Raw genomic sequence first — 22715 nt, 5'->3', positions numbered from 1 at the left:
GTTATTTCTTGATGATATGCCAAACAAGGGGTGGATTATTCATGCCTCCCCTTTCTAGGCCATATAGGGTAACTTCCTGATGTTGCCACAGCATTTGTAAACTGTCATGGCACTAGTGGGAGTGTAACAGTGAGGACAACCGAGGTTACTCTCATGGCCGTCTTGGTTTTGATGGGTTTTGGCCGGCTTCTTTACTGCAAGCTGTTTTATCAGCAAGATCTTCATGATCTGTACTTTGTGCTGACCTCCTATCTCACCCTGTGACTTAGAATGCCTTAACCATCTGGGAGTGAAGTCCAGTAGGTTTCAGCCTTATTTTACCCAGCTCCTATTCAAGATGGAGTTGCTGTGGTTCACACACCTCTGGCAATTCCACTGTAGCTGTAATGTACTCTTGGTTGGTCACTTATACAAATCATCAGATATGTGCTTGCTTCTGTTCACAAATCCTAAGGAGATACCCACTGACAGATACACAGCATTCACTCATGTAGTGTCTGAATCAACGTTCCTGCTCTGGCGGGAGAGACCTTTTGGATAAAACAACCTCTTAACAGTAGAGAAAATCCCTGCTAGCTACCAATATGTATCAACCTAGTCCTTTGTCAATAAATAAGAATGGATCACCATGGATCATTTAGACATTTGAGGCAAATCAATAGCATGAAAGTGGAGAATCAAGTTTAACCAAATGAATGGTAGTGGCAGAAAGGCTAGCTGTCTACCAAAGATTAGTGATCTCCATTCATGGCATACAGCTTTCCTGGAATCAAATGCCCAGCCAGTGGCAGCATTTCCCAGACACCTTCGCAGCCAGGTAGGGTCATGTGACTAGCTCTCACTAGAGAGCTCTTAACCACATTAAAGCAGATGTGGTAAGAGTCATTTCTTGGCCAAAGCAATCAAGAAGCTAGTTTGTCTTTCCCACTTACTTCTTTCCCCATAGCTTCTGCACTTATTTCTTCTACTCAAATGTCACCACTTCAGAGACCTTCCCTGATATTCCTAAATAAAATAGCTCACACTCTGTCCTTGCTCCATCACTCTTAATCTAGCCCATTGCCCTGCTTTACTTGTTCTTATAGCACTTTTCACCATGTGATTTTTGATTAAATATATCTGTTTATGTGTTGTAAACAATCTATCTTCCCCACTATAATAAAAACTCCATGAGGGCAGGGAATTTAATTTATTGCAGCTATATCCCAGCCTCTACAGCAGTGCATATAACCTATCAAACATTCAGTATATAGAGAGAATGAATGATTAAAGCTTTTATGGTGGGCAAATGCATGTGCCTCAAGAAGGAGTATCATATCATTCAGTTTTTAGTTAGGTATCCATACTGAGGTTGTCAACGAGTGCTAGAGGAACTCAAGGACAGTTTTGCATCCTTCACGTATAAATAGACCCAGCGGGGTGAAGCTTCAAAAAGTCTAAGGCTACAATTTCCAGGTGAGTATATTGACAAGGGTTGAGGGAAGATATTGAATTTTTGCTGCACCCACCCTTGTTCACAGTGGTCTGTGGGCTCTGTCACTTCCAGTACAGTTCTTGGCTATAGTGAGAAGCTGCAGGATGCTTAAGTACTCTCTGAGGGCTGCTGTTTTGTTCAGCTTTCAAACAATACAGAAGTGCGAAAATTAGGTCACACCTCCTGAAATTTAAATAACGAAACATTCTACCTAGCTTCATAATACCCTGGTTCTCCAACTGCTATATTTCATTGTGCCTGTAAATGGGAATTATTATTTTTGGTTTAGTATCACAACTTGAGGTGAATTTCTGCCCACCCCTATCCCTGGCCATTGTGGGGGAACTGACATGTTTTATTATTTATTCTTGCTCCTCAGAATGGATTGGGATGATGAATATTCTCATAATTCTTTTGACCTACATTGTTTGTTAAACTCATTTCCTGGAGACTTGGAGATTGAGCAGATCTTCAGTGACATTGATGAAAAGATTGAACAAAATGCTGCAAGGTAAATATTGTTAATTATTTAAAACAAGTTGTTTTCACATTTCACTTATATGAAATTTACCTGGTCTATTTGTATCCTGCTCTTAGATAATTTTAGGTTTTAATTATCATTAACTTTCCCCCAAAATATTGATTAGACTTCCCCCTCACTTAAAGTTTACATGATTGTCTTTATCAGAGTAGTATTTTTAAGACTAGAAAATAGAAGCACTATCTTGAAATAGGCAATTAAAGTTTATTGAATTGGCACTAGTGTTTTCTTAGAGCTTGTCAATGTTGATGTCCTGGATTTTCATTAATATGGTTAGAGTGTAAGGCCGTGATTGCTTGAGTTACTAAAAACAGAACATTAAAATAAATTATTTTTGCATAATATTGGTCATTTTAAGATTCTTTCTCACTTAAGTAGGAGGCTAGAGACTTTATAGAGAGTTGTTATACTAGATTAGTCATCACCTATCCCAAAAAGTCGTGTTACCAAATACTTGGGGAAACAGTGACAGCTCAATGGTTTCTCATTAATACATGTTCTTTGGTAGAAAGGACTCTGTTTTCATATGTAGTTGTGGACCCTATAATCAGGCAGTTACTTATTTGCATCCTTTTGATCAAAGGTTCTAATTTACCTCATGTGGGTTACAAATGTGCGAATCACAGTAAAAATTTCTATTGTGTAATGATACATAGCATTTCTTTTTTTAAAATTTAAGATATAGTTACATTGAATTTCCAAAGAAACTGAACCAAGTAAGTGAAATGTTCCTATGATATTTTTCCTTCTGCTTTACATGAGAATAGTTAGTTCTTTATTATAACAATGGGCATAAGTAAATTCAAAAGATAGCATATTGTTGGAGAATTATACTTAAAAACAAAATCTTCTCCCATCCCAGAAATCCTCTCCATGAAGGTAGTAGAGAAAGGAAAAAGAAACACTTTTATTATTGAATAAGCATTAAAAACCAGAATGTGATGTGCATTTCAGGCAGTTCGCTAAGAGCTCACAAAAATGGAAAGGAATCCCACCCCTTTAAATAGTGAAGCAGATACAGCCCATTACATTACATGTTATCAAGATAAACAATCACTAGTCCTCAGGTAGGAAGACTGGATAGCACATTTTGTCACACATAGTTCATCCTAACTTTTTACCATGGTAATTGGGGAAACCACCTGTATTAGCTAATTGGCTTTATCCTGAGGAGAAAGAAACTTTTTTGTATGTTTATGACAGGGAATAGTTTTGCAAATTGGAACAGGCAACCACTGAAGTTAGGCTCTTACTATCCCACAGGAACAGGGAGATTGGGGAGCTATCTCCCTTGATGCTTGCATTTCAAGAAGATAGCTCCCAGGTTCTTGAGAAGGACATTCTTGGGTCACAAAGCTGACGAAAGGACTGCTGACAAAAGGCATATCTAGTCTTCCAAGGAATAGATACATGGCAAAAGATGAAAAAGTATAGGCAAAAGATGAAAAAGTACAGGCTTTTTATTTATTTATTTATTTTTTGAGTCACCCAGGCTGGAGTGCAATGGCACGATTTCAGCCCACTGCAACCTCCGCCTGCCCAGTTCAAGCGATTCTTGTGCCTCAGCCTCTCAAATAGCTGGGATTACAGGTGCCCGCCACCACACACAGCTAATTTTTGTATTTTTAGTACAGACAGGTTTTCACGACGTTGGCCAGGCTAGTCTCGAACTCCTGACCTCCGGTGATCCACCTGCCTCAGCCTCCCAAAGTGCTGGGATTATAGGCTTGAGCCACCATGCTTAGCCTATGATTACAAGCTTTCTAAGGTAAATAATGCTCTAAGGAGAAAGGAGAGGAGGGAAATCTTTTCCCTTATTTTCAACAGAGAAAATTAAACTTCTTATTTTTAATTTGTATTTGCCCTTTATACTATACCTATACATATACACATTTTATATGTATTTTAGAGATAGACTTAACCAAACTGAGAGTGTATAGTTGATATTTCATATAAATATAAAATAACTAAACTTTAGGGTAATTATGTATTTATATAACTTTCATGTTATGTATTTATGTATTTTATGACACAGTTTCTAACACAAAGGAATTTACAAATGAAAATAGTATTTACTTAAATAGATCGACAAGACATTTACCTAAATTTCAGAGATGGTTATAGTTTTAAAAATTGAAATATTTTTAAAAAGGTAAACCATTTCCTTCACAATGGCATTTAGGCTCCATCAGAATAAAACAAGTCACTGAACTCTGATGCTTTTGTTCTGGATTGCTTATTTTTATTTATGAACCATTCATACTTAATTTTTTGCCTAACCTAGTCAAAAAGAAATCATATTTAAAAGTAAAACAGTGATTAAAACATTGTATTTTGCATTAAAAAATAGTTATTAGGTCAAAACTCAGATGTTAGTGTTAAAAAGAAAATATAATATGGAACATAGGATATAATTTTTAAATTAAAATTTTTTTATTGCCCATATATTAAAACGAACCTAGAGCAGAACCACCTCAAGTGACCATTGATCTTCACAAGGGACCAAATAAGGAAGTAGCTGTATGTGCTGTATGCTACATTTAGAATCAAGTCTATTTTTCATCAAATTCAATTATGTTTTTATTATACTCCAGAGAATAAACATAATAGTATAGGGTATATATATTTTAAAAAATAAAATACTGAATAATAACTGTGGTTCAGAAGAGTATAAATCATTTATGCACTCATTTATTGCCTTCTAACAGAATAGCTTTTAGAAAACTGTATGTCATGACGAATCAGTTATGCCACACTTACACTGCAGTAGTTGAATTACCCTTGGCATTTTTGTATTCTAACAGTTCTATTTATCTCCCAGTAGTGTACATTGAGTAAGTAATGAACATCTGTATGGTATAGGTTTTCCTCCATAGTTTTAAAAGAAAAAAACAACATTAGTAATTCATTTTAAAATACGATATTTTTTCCTTATACTTGAATTGTTAAAGTAGCGGTGACCCTGACATCTATTTGTGAATTCCTTCTCTCTTCTTAATATCATCAGATTTTATGAGCCACAGGGTCTATTGCCTCCTCAAAGCAGTGATTCACCAGAATGGACCAGTGTGCCCAAAGGTCACTGAACCTTCACCTGCCCTTCAAGAGAGGCTGTCATTCTCAGACCACTTCACTTTTACATTCTCGTTTCCATTCAAGTCAGACCTGGGTGACTAGTAGGTCTGACAGCAGAAATTAGTGATGATGAATCATTTACTCAAACACATATCAAAATAGGTAACAAGAGGTAAATAACATGCCAAAGAGAAACATTATGAATGTTGTACCTCCGTATCATTAGTTCCCTAACTGAAAACTGCATATAGCACTAATAAACTGAGTGGTACTTATTAGTTTAACAAGATATTGAGGTACAGAAGTTCTGCTGGGCTCACAATATGTCACAGCATAGGCTGGACTTGGTGGCTCATGCCTGTAATCCCAGCACTTTGGGAGGCTGAGGCAGGCGGATCACAAAGTTAGGAGTTTGAGACCAGCCTGGCCAATATATGGTGAAACCCCGTCTCTACTAAGAATACAAAAATTATCCAGGTGTGGTGGTGCGCACCTGTAATCCCAGCTACTCAGGAGGCTGAGGCAGGAGAATGGCGTGAACCCAGGAAGTGAAGCTTGCAGTGAGCCGAGATCACGCTACTGCACTCCAGCCTGGGCGACAGAGTAAGACTCCATCTCAAAAAAAAAAAGACACAGAATGATTTTTCTCCCTTAATGTTCTGTTGGATAAATATAATTGTATCTTAACAATTTATTTTACTTTTTCATTTTCTAATTATAGACAACCTCTGTGTGTACCTTAGGAAGTAAGTTTTGCTGGTACCAATGCAGCTGGACTACTTTTTTTTTTTTTAATCTAAAGAAAGATGTAATCTCAATACTTGAGGAGGCCAAGGCAGGAAGATCACTTGAGGGCAGGAGTTTAAAACTAGCCTGGGCAACATAGCAATACCCCATCTCCACTGGAAAAAAAAAAAATTATCCCAGGCTTGGTTGGTTGCTCACCTATGGTCCTAGATACTCAGGAGGCTGAGGTGAGAGGACTGCTTGAGCCCAGGAAGTTGAGGCTGCACATGCTATTGTACTCCAGCTTAGGCAACAGGGCTGTCTGGAAAGGAAGGGAGGAAAGGAAAGGAAAGGAAAGGGAAAGGGAAATGATGAAAAGAAAGACAAGGAAAGAGGGAGGGAGGACCAGAGGAAGGGAGGAAGAAAGGAGCAAGAAGTGCTACCAGGTCGGGTGGGGGCTCATGCCTATAATCCCAGTACTTTGAGAGGCTGCGTGTAGTGTGCAGATCTTTTGAGCTCAGGAATTTGAGACCAGCCTGGGCAACATGGTGAAACACTGTCTCTACAAAAAACAAAAACAAAAATTAGCTGGTGTGGTGGCACACCCCTGTGGGTTTAGCTACTGGGGGTGCTGAGGTGGAAGGATCGCTTGAGCCTGGGAGGTAGAGGCTGCAGTGAGCTCTGATTGCACCACTGCGTTACAGCCTGGGCAACAATGTGAGACCCTGTCTCAAAAATAAGAATGGCTACCAGCAATAATACTATTTGACTTCACCTAGAAAATGCAGGGAGAGGGGAGACATTTAACCATGCCTATTGATGAGAGGGTACATATTCCATAGATTACACTTATTTTTTATATAATGCTTAAATTTTTTGAGCTTCCATATTAAAAATTTGCTTTCAAGTTTTCCATATGATGGCTGTTTATGTGTATGTACATACACTCACACACACACAGAAATATTAATATATTTTATAGCCAGAGCAAATTCTACAAAATGAAAATTAGTCATTTCAAAGGTTTTACTGTGCATTATTATTTCTGGCAGTATTGTGGCACTTATTTAATAATAAGATGCAAATTAATGTTTGCAATCGTTTTTGTAACTTCCTGTGTTTGCACTTCAGTTTTGGGTTTCTTCATTATATACTACATCTCAAAGAATCCCTACCTCTTCTCCCCTCCTACTGAACAAGACCAGGCCACATAGGAGGAAACCTGAAAGGGGCTAATTCCCCCAACTGCTGTTGAACCCAGAGTAAAGCCTTAACCCACTTTCCAACTCTGACTGGGCCTTTCCAGCACTCTTGTTCTCTCCAGAAGTAAGAATGCATCCTGGGCAGACAGCATCCTGGGCTTCAGCAGCTCCGTAGCCTAAACTTTTTCTGGCCCCATTCGTATTTCCTACTTTTTAAACTTTTCCAATTCTCCCACTGAAGCTCTCAGCATGAAGTCCGGTGATGCTTGCAGGTAGAGGTGGTGGTAAATGGGAAAAAGACAAACCTCTCTCTCTCTCATGGTGGCCTATTGAACCATTTTTTCATCACCATTTTCTGTCATTATTAATTCTATTATTTTGATTGTCTATGGTGATCCTTACTCCTTTCTCCATCATCGTGCATAGTGTGTCCTCAGTGTTTCTTGTAGACCTCTGCTTTAGGAGGCTGAGATTAATAGCGTAAAATGTGGAGTCAGTAGCTCCATTGGATGATTGTTACAAGACTCTTTCAAGTGTTGTGGACATTTCAAGTGTTCGAGTTTTTTTTAAGTACAGTATAGCTTTTATTTTTAAATGTGTTAGCTTCACCTGCTCTTGGCCAAATAAGCATAAGACAATAGAGAATTGTTGTTTGGGGATATTCCTAAATGATATTATTGTATTATCTTCCATGGCAAATAAGGAAAGGGAAGCACATGTCTGCCTGTTTATAAATTGTTATAATAACAAAAGTTGAATAGTATGATACTGAAAATCCAGACTTCATAAAGAGATTGAGCCAATAGTAGTTGGACCACTATTTCCCAGAGAGGATCTTAGTTAATGGGCCAGTGGGAAGTAAGCCCCCACCCTTGATGTAACAATCTGAGGTGCCTGGTGAAGACCTGGCCCAGCTCTGAAAGCAGGAACAGGGGAAGGAACACTATAAGAGGACTGGAGCCATGGTAACAGATATGACTGCTGTGGCCGGCTCATCTTTCATGTTGGATGGTGCCTGGAGATTGAATCCAAGCCTGTCAACTTTCCCTGGAAAAGACCCTTGTCTTGGCCCCAGCTGAGTCAACACCTTGTCTAAAAATGGTCACTGCTGAAACACCACAGCCATTGCTAATCACAATCCAAATTCTAGAATGCCATGACTAGGAATATCCTTTCATGGGACCTGGAATAGGAGCTGGGATGGGAAGGGGCTGGAAGCTGTTGCCTTTCTTTTCTACTTTAAGGACTTTTCTTTAAACCAGGCATGGTGGCCACATGCCTGTAGTCCTAGCTACTTGGGAGGCTGAGGCCAGAAGATTGCTTGAGCCCAAGAGTTCAAATCCAGCCTGGACAACATAATGAAACTCTGTCTCATTCATAAAGAAATAAATGGGAATTTATAATTCCTTTTTTTTTTTTTTTTTTTTTTTTTGTGATGGAGTTTCGCTCTTGTTGCCCAGGCTGGAGTACAATGGCGCAATCTCAGCTCACTGCAACCTCTGTCTCCTGGGTTAAAGCGATTCTTCTGCCCCAGCCGCCCAAGTAGCTGGGATTACAGGCATGTGCCAGCACACCTGGCTAATTTTGTACTTTTTTAGTAGAGACGGGTTTCACCACGTTGGTCAGGCTGGTCTCGAACCCCTGACCTCAGGTGATCCATCCACCTTGGCTTCCCAAAGTGCTGGGATTTTAGGTGTGAGCCACCATGCCCGGCCAGTAATTCCATTTTTTAAAAAAGACTTTTGATTCCCACTTTGAGGATATTACTTGTTCTTCACTGTGTTTTCACTGCCTGAAACAGTCCTGGAACATAGTAGGCTAGAAGATAGTCAATAAATGTGTTAGACATGTTTGTTAGGTATTTATTGCATTTGTTTTATCTTAAACTAGTGTAAAGTTAGATGAATAGAACATGATAGATGAAGCTATCTTCAAATGCATTTTTCCTTTTCTTAAATATTTTTGCATTATAAAAGTAACACATACTCAGGATAAAATTTCAAATAGTGGAGAGAGCAGTGAAGAGGAAAACTTTCTCCATTCCTCTGACTTTCCTAGTCTTGTTCTTTAGAGGAAAGCTATCTTGATAAATAATTGTGTAATTTTCTAGAAATATTCTCTACATAAACATGTATGCACCCCAAAATGGATTTTTATACAAATGGGAATTATATGTACATTCTGTGGTTAGTTTTTTTTACTTAGTGTATATATATATACTACATATATATACATATATATGATATATACATGTATATGATATATATACTACTTCATATATATATATAATCATATATATATGAGAGTATTTGCTGTATGCCTACCTCCTCACACATAAACCATAGGTATTATTAAAACCTTCAGTATGTAACTTCTAGTCAAATCTGTTGTCTGCCTTAATAATTGATTTAATTAGGACAATGGAGATAAAGATGTAGACCTGATCTGTTCCCATATCTCTTGGGATTCCCATTATTACGTATATTCTCCCACTCTCTTTTTTTTTTTTTTTACTGTCTCTTTCTCCAAAAAGAGAATCAAAGGAGTTGGCACAGAGCAAATGCTGGTGCAGATCCTCCACTTTTCTCTTCTTAATTTTACTTTGTATGGTTTTGTTGGGATAAACCACATTCTGACTTCATTAAATTGTGCTGAAATTCCTGGGCAAGCCTCCATAAGGTTGTGCACATTCCAACCTTGTCAAATTAATAGTCCCGAGCAAGCAAGAAAAAGAGGTAATAACATACTCATTTCTTTATGAATATAAACTCATAATATTTTTTCATGTGCTATTTTTACTGAGCAAATTGTATGTCTCACATGTTAACACAATAAATATCTTGACAATTAAAAAAAGGGAGCACATTTACTTATTCTTGATTGTAATGGGTATTAAACTATGTCCTTCTAGCCCTATAGAATGTTTCTAGAAACTTCGCTTTATATTATTAACATAGCCCTGTGCCACTTCCATCTTGCTGCTGTCACTAGTTTATGAGAAGTGATCCAAATTAGATGTAGATTTAGGAGGCAGAAGAAGTGATCTGTGTTGGGAAGCTCGTTCTTATCAATAGAAGATCACTTTGGTCCTGCCAGTACTACCCTGCCACTGACTGGAATTCTGGGGAGTATTTCACAGTTGGTTGACTCTTTTGAAAGCACTTTAGATTTTCTTAGGTTGATACAGGCCTACACTAGGTGTGAATGGTCCAGATTAAAGCATCTGGACCATTCAAGAGCCATTCTCAACTTTTGTAGTGGGATCCGTGGTATATAACAACAAATCAAGAGAGGACCCTAACTCTAAAGTTTCTTTCATACTGTGTTGCTCATAGTAAACTCTGAACAAAAGGTGGGTTAACAATAGATGAGAATCCTGAGAGAGGCTATTAATATATAGTCCCAATGAGCAATGATAAGGGCCTATGCCAAAACTTTTACAAAAGGAATGGAAGGGATAGGGTACATATGAGAAAGATTTGGTGTCACGGGTGTTTTTTCCTGAAAGTGTAATTACAACTTTTTGAAATGATTAAATGTCTCTGAAATAGAAAACAATTCAGGACAAGTTTTAATTTCTCACCATTTTAGCCATTGAAGTGGTTGTGTTAGGAGTATTCTTTTTAACTTTTTAACTATTCTTTTTTTTTTTACTTTTTTTAACTATTCTTTTAAAAAATATTATCCAGAAATGTCTTTGTCTCAGGAAAATAAGTTTTCATTTCATGGCTGACTTATATTTTAATTACATACTAGTTTGTATACATCAGCCCTCTTCCCTATTAATTACCTGATAATTCCAAGGAATTTTAGTAATCTAGTTAGATAAATAGGGCTTATCTAAAAACTAGAAAATCTATTTACCTCACAATGATTTCTTTGTCTTTTCAAACACAAAAAGAACAGAAATGAACAGAAATGTAACAATTGAAATGTCAGTGTAACAATTGAAAAGACTTGTCTTTTCCTTAAGTTGAACTTATTTTGTGGGTAAGAAGTATAAGCAAGGGCATCAAAATGTAAAAGCTTTAAAATTTTTTTTTAAATTTTGGGTTTCCATACTGTAATAAATAAGTCTTTAAGCTCTGCCATGAGGTGTCTTTCCTGATTTAAGAAATAAAAATTTTTATATTCTAACATTCCATGAAAGCACATATATGTGTTTTCTACAATCTTTTTATTTAAAAAGTTCTCATAATTTACCAATGGAATATACTTTTTTCCTTTTAACTATTTTGTGACTGGATAATACTTTTGAAATCTTGCAAGAACTTTATAATAAGCTGAAGTTTCAAGATTTTATAATTATCCTCTTCTGTTTTTCAGTTTCTTTTCCTATCTCCAACTGTACCAGTTGAATATTAATCAGCTCTTGGACTGCTATTGTTATTTAATGCAGTTTGTCCAATAGTAGGACATCTCAGCCTTTTTGGAAGTAAGATGGTACATATATACATACACACATACATCCATACATGCATGAATGAATGTAGTAGTGACCATAAAAATAAATTCATATTTCTTATTCTTCAAATAAATACAGTTTTAAAGTGAGGCAACAGTGAGGTTAGATGACAAGTACTGAATTCTGAGGGGTGAGGTGTCAGGGAATTTTAAGTACAGTGATTCTACTAATGTTCTTAAAGCAACATCCTTGCATATAATCTCCTCTTCTACAAGGAAAAACCTTTTTACACCTCCCACAGGCACTTTTAATGGCTCCCTCCTGTGTACTCCCTTAGCACATTGTACACACTCCTTATCAAGTCTTACTGTGTTGTAGTTGTTTATTTACAGGTTTATCTCTTTCACTAGACAGAATTCCTTTAGGGACAGGACGACGTCTTACTCACATTGGGTTCCCTAGTATATATCACAATGCCTACCACATATTTAACATTCAGCTAATGTTTATCAAATATAATGCCTTCATTCAATAAGCAATTTTTACAGTCAGGGAATCTAGGAGTGAATGTTGAATGAGAAAATTACCATAGATATCTTTTTTTAAAAGCATACTCCATATTGCATTTTAAAAATGCTTTATAAATTATTATACACAGCCTCTCAGTAATGCATCCACTTGCACACATCATTAACTTAGCTAATTCAGAGTCATAATTAAAGCACATTGGGGTTCAAATTTATTAAGAAATGTTGAGACGTATGAAAAGGCATAGAGTACTATGAGAAATACTCCTGTGCTCACCATCTAGTTTAAGAAATAAAACATTACTAGTATAGCTAAAGCTCTCTGTGTACCTCTCCCCAATTTCATCCCACCTCCATCCCCACTCTGCCAGAGGGTGCTGCTGATCATTCCAGTGCATTTCCTTACACTTTTACTACCTATGTTTATAATCCCGAATAATGTGTAGCATCTGAAAGATAACATTTGAAAATGTTACCTTTTAAATGGTGAAAATTAAATTGTAATTTATTTTGACCTTGATTAAAGAAGATAAATTGTCAGATTACATACCAAACTGACATTTATCATAAATTTTGAAAATATTTATTTTGTGTAACAATTGGACAAGAAATATCTAGACTTCAGATGATTAAGTTTTTAGAACAACGTGTATAGGCATTGGTGAGTGGCAGACAACAAGATAGCCAACTAAAAACAAAATCAGGTGTAGATAATTAGTTCTGACATTTTATAATTTGTGACAAAATGATTTTAAAATAAAGTTTATCTGTCTCAGTTTGTATCAATGAGGGAGGTCCCCTGAAATGCAACCACTCAATCCCTTTGTCCGTGTTTGGACAAATTACTAAAATATCTAGCCCTCTAAAGGCTTTACCCTATTTATAAATTGTAGTTTTTGGCCTCTGCCCAGATTCGGATGTTAGAAATTAGCCTAAAATCTGAGTCCTCATTGAAACAGATTTAGGTAGACTAACTGCTGAGCCTTTCCAATTCACATTGCTGTAATCTATTAGGTTTCATTGAATGAGACACATGAGGATGCTATAATAAAAACCTTTGATAAAGAGTCCCTAGAGTCAAGGGGTATGCTTAGGGCATTGTGTTTCTCTGTCCATAGAAGTGCGTACGTAAGTTAAGAAAATACATGCCAATCTCTTGTCAGACATAGAAGTGGTATTCCTGAATATGGCTATCCCATCAGGAAATTGAGTGGCCTGTGGCCAGAGGAGGTATTGTTTTCCTTTTAAGTTATTTGTGTTCATGAAAAGGCTCTTTGATTCTCAGAATGTATTTGTTTCAAGGTAATTTACTTTGAATTCACTCATGCTCAGAAGTCTCCTGAAAAGTTTTACTTAAACTTTTACAGTGTATGTTTTATAGGCAACCCACACCTGGATGAATTTCAAAGAGTCTTTCATATGACATCTATTTTAATAATGAGCACTTGGTTTCTAAAGCCTACCAGGTTCTATCATATGGAACCTTTAATTAATAGCAGTTACCTTTTCAAAACACTAACTTTACCTCTTGGTAACAAATCTTTCTTAATATGATTAAGAGACAAATGCGTAGCTGTCAGTTTTTGGTGAGGTGTTTCAGCTTCAAAGGAATTTGCCTGTTTGAAAGCTTTCTTGAAGTTTAGATATGCTGCCATCAGGTGGTAGTAATATGTCATATCCCTGTGGCTCTGCAGATGGCACTCTGCTAAAGGTCACCAGTTTACCTCACAAAGATTTATAATCATCAGTGCATATAATTGTATGTGGAAATTAAAAAAACATAGTATATCTGTTATTTTATCAACAGGAAGGATACTTTGAATGGAAATTTTAAAACAGATACATATTGCAAGATTCTACTGGACATTTTTTCTCTGTTCTTGGTTTACTTTTTTGGTGAATGAAGCATTTTATTTTATGCCCTATAAATATTTAGAAAATAAGGAAAAGTAAAATTTAAAACTTACCTAATTACACCCACCCAAATATAATTGCTATTAACCCTTTGCTTCGTTTCCTTCCAGTCATTTTTTAAATGCAATTTTTAGTAATTTTTGTTTCTGTTTTTTGTAGTGGAGTTGGATGGGAGGAAAAGGTATTTGGCTGTAGTGACATTGTGTATATAGCTTGTATACTTTACAACTTTTAAAATTATAAGCTTTTTATAACTACTTCATGACTTCTTACTATTCCATTGATTGAAGTTTTTCATAATTTATATAGTCCTTCACCTCTTAGTAGATAATGTATATTTCAAATATTTACAGTGTTCAGTATTTTAGCTCTCCCTTTCATCCACTGCCTATCAAGAGGGCTGTTATCGAATTGCATCTATGCTTGATTTTTGTTTCAACACAAAAGAATTTCTAGTTCATCTGAGTAGCTATTTTATATTTCCTCTATCACATTTTTTACTGCCAGAAAATTTGAACTCTCAGCTTTCAACTATGAATGTGTAGTCTGTTTGTTATTATTTTCATAGCATATGAATGAATTTGTAAATTGTACAAAACCAGGTACCACATATGAAGATTTCAGGGCCTGTGATATTATGAAATGAAGCCAGTATCTATATCCTGCCAAAATAACTTTTTCTTCTCTTTTTTATAGCATAGAACATTGCATTAAAGAGATACGGTCCGAAATTAACAAACAGTGTCCAGGTGTGCAGCTGCAAACAACAACTGACTGCTTTGAATGGCTAACTAACTATAATTACAGTACATCTGAGTCATCTTTCATTTCCCATGGAGACTTGATAAAATTTCTCAAAACACTGGTAAAATGAATTTTTATTTTGTCATGGAGTGGGATGAGTAAACAGGGAATACAACTCATTCAATTTCTATACGTAAATATTTATCTGAGTGACCATATTAGCCTGCCTTACATAGGGGTTTGTGTTTTTATGTTCCTATATCCCCAACATAATCCACTGAGCTATTTGTTTTAATTTTTAACTATGATTTTTATCAATAAAATAAAATTTTATATAAATGGAGATAAAATATTATGATTCCTGGGTGATTCATGGTATGATATATATCATATCAATATCACAGAATGTATTGATGTGTATCACAGCTGTCTACCAGAAAAGTTCATGTTCATTATATTTCGTATCCTTTCACTATTCATGTTTTGTACGCTCTTTATTAAGCATAATAAGATCCCCATGGATTGTGTCTATTAAGTGGCCTTGACTATTATTCCCTGCCTTCCTAACCTGCAGTCTAACCCAGTTCTTTTCAATCAAGGTAGCAATTTATGCAAGACCGCCAAATGACGGAGAATTATGATGTTGGTCATTCCTGATATTGACCACCCTCTATGCTAGAGAAGTTTTTGTAACCTTCAATAAGAACAGTAATTTTATCACACTTGTTTCTCCAAGGCTAGCTAGCTTGCAAAAACAGATTCCCAGAGAAGCAGCACAATTGTTAGAACGCAGTATTACTATAGCTATGGTTTTAATTTAATTTAGGGGAAAAAAAGGCACTGTTTTTGTCCAAATATCAAACATTGACTAAGGCAGATGTGGAAAATATCTGGAGGTTGTAGATGGCTTAGGATGACAGAATCAGAGGAAAATAGTTTTTGCCTGTTGTTATTATTTCAGATGTCTCTTTAATTTTACAAAGTAATAAAAGGAAGAGAAAGGAAGATTGTGTGCCCTGAAGCCTTATTCTTTTAAGGAAAGCTCTCACCCATTATCTCCTGAAGGTGGATCCTTAAAGAAGAAATATGGATATAGTTATTCCTTTAATTTCTATTAAGAGGCATGTGTATTGAATTTCATTAATACTGATGTAATAATGCTTTCTCATTTAATTAAAAGCAAAAGCTTTTAATTATCTTTTAATCTGTCACACATAAGTCATTCTCTATTCACTGCAGGGCAAAGGCCACCTTAGTTTTGCTCAAATTCATTAGACTGATAGACTTGTCCCAGTCCTAGGTTTTTTTACATAATTGATCATGTTATTTTAAGGAAGGAACCACATTATTAAAACAGATCCAGATTTAAATGACCTTATTATCAAGTTTCTACATGCTAAAAAATGTCAGTCCTGATGACATTTTTCATACTTCTGTTTTTTTCATAGAAAATTTTTTGTTAATTTTCTAGTGATTTAAATAAGAAGCAGAGGTCCTCATTACGGCAGATGAACTGAAGTTATTTTCAACATTTAAGCAATCATACTAAACATATGTTTTAAACCTCTGTAATCTATTATTCTTTGTTTGATCAAATATTTACAGTTATTTACTGACTTAAAAAAACCAAGGCAGAGGCACTAATATGACTCATTTGCTTTGTAGAATTTACAGTAATGCTGATATGTCCTATCTAAGGACATTTCTTTTCCAGAAGCATCAAAATAACTCAATAGCAGTAGAGGAGAGAGAAGCTACACAGAGGTCATGTGTACTTTGTGGCTCTCTGGAGTGTAGCAGAAAGAACGTGGATGAAGAGAAAGAAGCCAGGGATCCGTTCTTGGTTCTGTGCCTTACTGTAGGTGACTTTTGAAAAGTCACTGAATCATGCCTGATTTTAGAGTCCTTGTGTGTAAATTGGGTTTTTAAATACATATGCCAAAGAGTTATCATTATGAATAAACCAGGAAATGTTTGTATAAATACTTAAAAAACATTTCTTGGTATAATTATTGGGTATAATTATTTATTACAGATAGAACATTAGACATTGCAGTGCTTACAGTGAATGAGAGAAAATTCCTGGAATTTGTCTAGGAATTGTTCATAATTGTGAATCACACATAATGCCTTTGGTATCTTCGTCAATAAGAAATTGTAAAGCCAGCCTGATTTTATGCCACTTGGACCTTGCTTTCATTTCTCTTGTAATCAGCTTGTTTCTACCTAGAGAATATAAACTAATTTCAGTATTAGCTAAAATAGACATAATTAGGAAAGTCAGCATGGAAGGAGAATGTGTGTGTCTAATGCAAAGCCCAAGAAAAAAGTAAATTTTTTGTCCCTTTCTATTCATAATTATATCCACCATTGTTTTCTGCCAGCACAGAAAGTATAAAGGAATAATTTCATATCATCTTTTGGGGAATAATTCTGAGAGTATCTTTTTCTCATTTTGGGTTATTTCTTTGGAGAGAATTGAAATATTCTCAGATTAATTTTCAAAGTAAAATCTTTCTTAACACAGTTCTCAAAAAGGAATTTAAATGAAAGTTAAAATCTTTCAATGTATTAAAATTTACTTCTCAGAAAGGTATATCTTAGTAACCCCCAGGCACATACTATATTTAAATATCTATATTCTAGAATGATTTTAAAGCATTGTATTATATGTTCATTTGGGGTTTTATAATAATAAGTGTACTCATTCAAGCATGAAAATTGTCTACCAGGAATTAGGGGCATGATCTTGAATCTATTTTGTATTAGGAATACATTTCAATCAATATTTTACTATAGATTTGTATTTAGAATTTTTAAGCCACAGTTTTTATACAGCTCAGGGTATATTGGGTGGATAACAATGAGGGCTAAAAACTATATGTCTAGAAATCTAATTGAAAAGATAATCAGCTAGGTTTGAAATGAACAATTCAAAGTTTAGTAGACCATAAAAGCTAACATTGTAAAACGTCTGAATTGATTAAATTTCAAATGCAAAAAAATAAAATCTTGAGGAATTTTAAAGTATTGATTTCAACCTGAAATTATTATGAAATTGTATATGACTATAGAAATCATTTTTTCTATTGCACTTAATCACATTTCTAATGTTATAATTTCATTAGCAACATTTGTTGAAGAATGAACAAAATCAAGAAGAAATGACATTGGATTTACTTTGGGACCTCTCCTGCCACAGCAGCGTTTCATTCCCATCAACTCTAAGTGGAACACCGTTCCATTTCCTCTCTAGGACGTCTCTTCATTCTGTTGAAGATAATTCCTCTATGGATGTCAAGTCTATATGGGATGATATAAGACTGCATCTTCGACGCTTCTTAGTGAGCAAATTACAAAGCCATAATGAAATAAACAATTCACAGCAAAAAATTTTATTGAAAAAGCAGTGCTTACAACAACTCTTGTTTCTTTATCCAGAATCAGAAGTTATAATCAAATACCAAAACATACAGAATAAACTGTTGGCTAATCTTCTGCGAAACTGCTTTCCTTCTTACAACAGAGATTCAAATTTAGATGTAATAGTTCATGGATATCAAAGTACAATGCTTAAGTTATACTCAATAATAAAAGAGGACTTTAAGACACTATGTGAAATTTTAGCTCCATCCTCAATGGTGAAATTCATTAAAGAAACTTACCTGGATACTGTTACAGAAGAAATGGCAAAATTTCTTGAAAATTTTTGTGAGCTGCAGTTCAGAGAAAATGCTGTTCGTGTGGTTAAAACAAGCAAGAGCTCCAGCAAGCATAGAGGAGCAGTGCATGCTTTGGGTTAGTGACATTTAAAATTTTTGTTTGGTTTAACTTAAGTCTTTTAATATGTTTAATTTTCTAAGGTGTTTTCTATTTGGTTAAATCTCACTGCAAACTTGAAAATTAGAAAATGAGTGTAATGAAATTTTGCAGTATACATTTCTCTTATGCATTTTTTTCTATAATTGTAGTTATAAAAGTATTTTCTTTCTTATTAAATTGTTAAAGATATTGGAAATATAAGCCAAAAATACTTCAAATAAGAGTTTAATTTCTCTTGATTGCATATGACAAACAGTATTTGTGAAACTGTGTGTATACACACATATATATATAACTGAGTATATATGCTTATACACATATAAGCTCCTTTATCTGTTTATTAAATATACACATATATATAAGCACATATACTCAGTTATATATATGTACATTTAGTTATATACATAACAGAAAAGTATGATTTTTTAATCCATTGTATCTTCCAAAGCCAAAGCATTATTAGGTAAAAAGAATTATTAAAAATTTGTTGAAATTTGCAGTAAAATTGGAAATTTAAAAGTTGTAATATTTTAGTCAGTCAATTCTAATAATGAGCAACTATGAAATACTATAATTATAAAATTCTGTATTGTAATTGATTAGGAAGGTATAACATTTTACTATAGCTATTTTTTAAAGTTTCTCTACTATTTTTTCTATAAGGATGTATACAAATAAAGGGTGATTTGAAAATTTCTATTTGATTCATAAGATAAAGGAAAAAAGGAAAGAAGTTGTTGTGATATAATATACTTTTCTTGTTGTGGTTGTAATTTCCTACCAGTGGAGAAAAATCAGGGTAAAAATAGGATTATTTCTAAAATTATCATTAGTTATTCTTTTATATAAAATCTGAGGTGTATTTCTGAATAAGTTCATAAACTATATGGCTTAAGTATTTGAAAATTATTATTTGGTGAATTATTATGGATCTTGGAATTTATGATCATCTTTTTAAAATTCCTATAGGTCACTATACTTGTGTGTATCTTCATTAATAAAATTTCAGTTGACCAAATTAATGTGATATATGAATTTTCAAATTGTTTAATATTTTGTCTTAAAATTTTAATTTTCCTCCAGAAGCTGTATCACATTGCAGAAGAGAGATGCATCTGCCGAATTCGGTTATGGCAAAATACAAAGTCAGTTAATTTAGAAACATTATTATTTTGCTCAAAGCAAATAGATGTTTATTTTAATTGTTAACACATAAATTTTTAAATGCATTTCATTAGTGTACTTGTTTTCTAAAATTTTTATATTCTCTGAAAAAAAAATCCTGCTTACTTGTAAAGTCTTTTCAATACGAAAGTTTTATATGTGCTAAATATAGTTTATAACAGAAGAAAAGATCCATATGGTTCAAAATGTGTGTAAGTTGCTATGGAGTCTTTAGGGTTGATATTGAAGTGTTTTCTCATTCATGAGAGAAAACTATGTGTGTCCTCTTTAACACCAGAATTTGAAGCATTTTCCGCAAGTGTAGGTGCATAGAATCTTTCCCAAGCTCCTTTATCTGAACTTTGGTATAAAACAATTGAGCACTTTCCATATGCCAAACACTGCGCTAATGACAACCCATTCCTATTATCCCAATTTCATGAACACAGAAAGAAACTTAGAAAGATTAACTTACCCTGATCATGTTGTATGAAATCAGGATTGATACTTAGAAGTCATATGCAGATCTTTCTATTTCTGGGACCCATGTTCTCAAGCACCATGCTATTGGGCTTTGTCTTACAAGTGTAGAATTAAATGATCTGTCACCTATAAAAGAAATTTCAAACAGCACTGTTCAAGTGGGCTGTCTGCAAATAAATTCAATTCAGCTTTATTGACCACCTACCATAAGAAAGGCATTTAGCAACTACCATGTTCTGTGCTAGACACAGTAAGGGGAAGAAAACTAAATGAGTCACTACTGCTACTGCCATATGAGAACTGCTAAACTAACTCAACAGATAAGCCATGTTGTTCACTAATATTTGACCCAATGATCATGTTTTGTTTATTAAGGAAATACATCTTTGAGATGAGCAACAATGGCTCTAATGGGTTGTATTATATTATCTTTAATCTATGTCTGTATCTTTATGTTCACGAAATCTTTGCTATTTTACCTGAAATTACAGAAAGGACAATCCTTAATTAACAACAATATTTATTGGCTCAGACATTGATGTGCATTATCTCATTTAATCCTTCTAACCTACCAAACAAGGTAGATACCATTATTTATTATCTCCATTTTACAGTGAGGAAACTAAGACATAGAGATGTTAAGTAATTTGCTCTAGGACATAGAGTGAAGCCAGGATTCAAACTCATTATCTTTCTGACTCAGAGCCCTTCCTGTATTACCATAATCTACTGACAGAAAAATAGGATATTTTTTAATTTAGAAACACTTCTCTGAATCCTCTCTATACTTCTTCAACTTTAGTATAGCCATTGTTTTCTTCTTCTCCAAACTATTTAAATAATTTAAAATAAATTTAATTTATTTAGATTTAAATAATCCTAGTTTAAATGTATATGATTTAAATGATTATAATTTCTATTTAGTGACTTTAAGCAGGCTTTGTATGTATACTGTAGTCTTAATGAGCTAATGTCTTACCTTTCCATGCTTATACCTTAATGAGCTAAGGCAGTTTGGACCTATTCAATCTTTAGTTGCTTCTGATTTTGTACTTAGATTGAGGATTGGTTGTTCTTCCCTGAATGGCCTGTAAATTTTCCATCCGTTCATCTATCATCTATCTATCTGTCTATCCATCTATCTATCTGTCTGTCTAATTTGATTACTTATTATTATGTATAAGACTTTACAAGGCTTTACATATGTGGGTTCACTTAACCTTCTGAACAGCCTATTGTATTATTTATACTTTATATATGAGAATACTGAAATTCAGAGAGGTAAATATTTTCCAAGTCCACACAGATAGTAAGCCAAAGAAAGAAGATTTCTCTCTTTGCAATTATTTGGTGTATTAGCTTGATATGCCACTAAACTCTGTGTCAAAAGCTGTGCAAAACAGTATGATAGTTAGCATTAAAAATAATTTACCACTTTCACTTTTTTTGTTTTTTTGAGTTGGTGTTTTGCTCTTGTTGCCCAGGCTAGAGTGCAATGGTGCGATCTCGGCTCACTGCAACCTCCGCCTCCTGGGTTCAAGCAATTCTCCTGCCTCAGGCCTCCCAAGTAGCTGGGATTACAGGCATGCACTACCATGTGCGGTTAATTTTGTACTTTTAGTAGAGATGGTGTTTCGCCATGTTGGTCAGGCTGGTCTCCAACTCCTGACCTCAGGTGATCCACCCGCCTTGGCCTCCCAAAGTGCTGGGGTTGCAGGTGTGAGCCACTGTGCCCGGCCACATTTTCTTTTTTAATGGTTACAGTATTTCTGTCTTCTACGCTGATTCAGTGTTTTGCTTTTCTTTTTTATTGATAATGATTGAGAACTCAGTTATGATTTGCTAGTGTTATTAACTCAGACACTCACTAGGGGTAGTTTTTATGATGCTCTTCTATGCTATGTTATGCTATGCTATGCTGTGCTATTTGTGCTATGCTGTGCTATGTTATTCTACCAGTTGGCCTTTCGGATGATTGTATTCACCTGGGCACCCCACAGTGCATTCTGTCTGCCACTAATTCAGGTTTTCCAGTACATAATATTTAAAATATGGTGACAATCTCTCTAGCCATTTTTCTATGATAAGGTACCAGACAGACAATTTTATTTACATATAAGCTTGTCATTAGACTTAATCCACATCTTGGTATTGTATGGTAACTTTTTTTCTCCTTTATATTCAGTTTTGAATGTTTCGTTTCTTAGAGGGCATGTGCTGCTTTAATATTACAATACATTTAGAAGTGTAACGCTTCTATGTTTTGTTATTTGAAAAAAAGATGAAATAATATTAACATAAATATTACAGAATCTTTTTGATTTGATAATCTTTTATAGAAGAGAACAATATTATTCTTACAGCTACTCTTACAAAGTTTCCAGAGTGATTTATGAAGCAACACTTTCTCAATAACCGATTTTGTTCATCTGTATTCTTATAGTTTCTCTAAATTTTTTTTTGAGACAGAGTCTCCCTCTGTTGCTCAGGCTGGAGTGCAATGGCGCAATCTTGGCTCACTGCAACCTCCACCTCCTGGGTTCAAGCGATTCTCTTGCCTCAGTCTCCCAAGTAGCTGGGATTACAGGCGCCTGCCACCATGCCCAGCTACTTTTTGTATTTTTAGTAGACATGGGAT

General features: G+C 34.8%; 1 protein-coding gene across 2 annotated transcripts in view; it reads left to right on the top strand.

Moving 5' to 3' along the window:
- The window catches only part of KIAA0825 (KIAA0825 ortholog), a 461655-nt gene that overhangs the window by 74911 nt on the left and 364029 nt on the right, over window positions 1-22715 (top strand). Inside the window, exons 3-5 of one of the 2 annotated variants that reach the window (XM_030816955.1) lie at window positions 1854-1985; window positions 14561-14729; window positions 17737-19457. In XM_030816955.1, the coding sequence (XP_030672815.1) occupies window positions 1855-1985; window positions 14561-14729; window positions 17737-18411 (975 nt within the window). In that variant the 5' untranslated portion in view covers window position 1854 and the 3' untranslated portion in view covers window positions 18412-19457. Of the gene's footprint in view, window positions 1-350; window positions 1986-14560; window positions 14730-17736; window positions 19458-22715 lie in introns of those variants that run through there. The other variant, XM_030816963.1, reaches the window with a different exon arrangement.

Source organism: Nomascus leucogenys, chromosome 2 (genome assembly GCF_006542625.1).
Source record: "Nomascus leucogenys isolate Asia chromosome 2, Asia_NLE_v1, whole genome shotgun sequence".
In the NCBI taxonomy this organism is placed as follows: Eukaryota; Metazoa; Chordata; class Mammalia; order Primates; family Hylobatidae; genus Nomascus; species Nomascus leucogenys.
The sequence above is the reverse complement of the archived record's forward strand: the minus strand, read 5'-3'. Positions and strand labels throughout refer to the sequence as shown.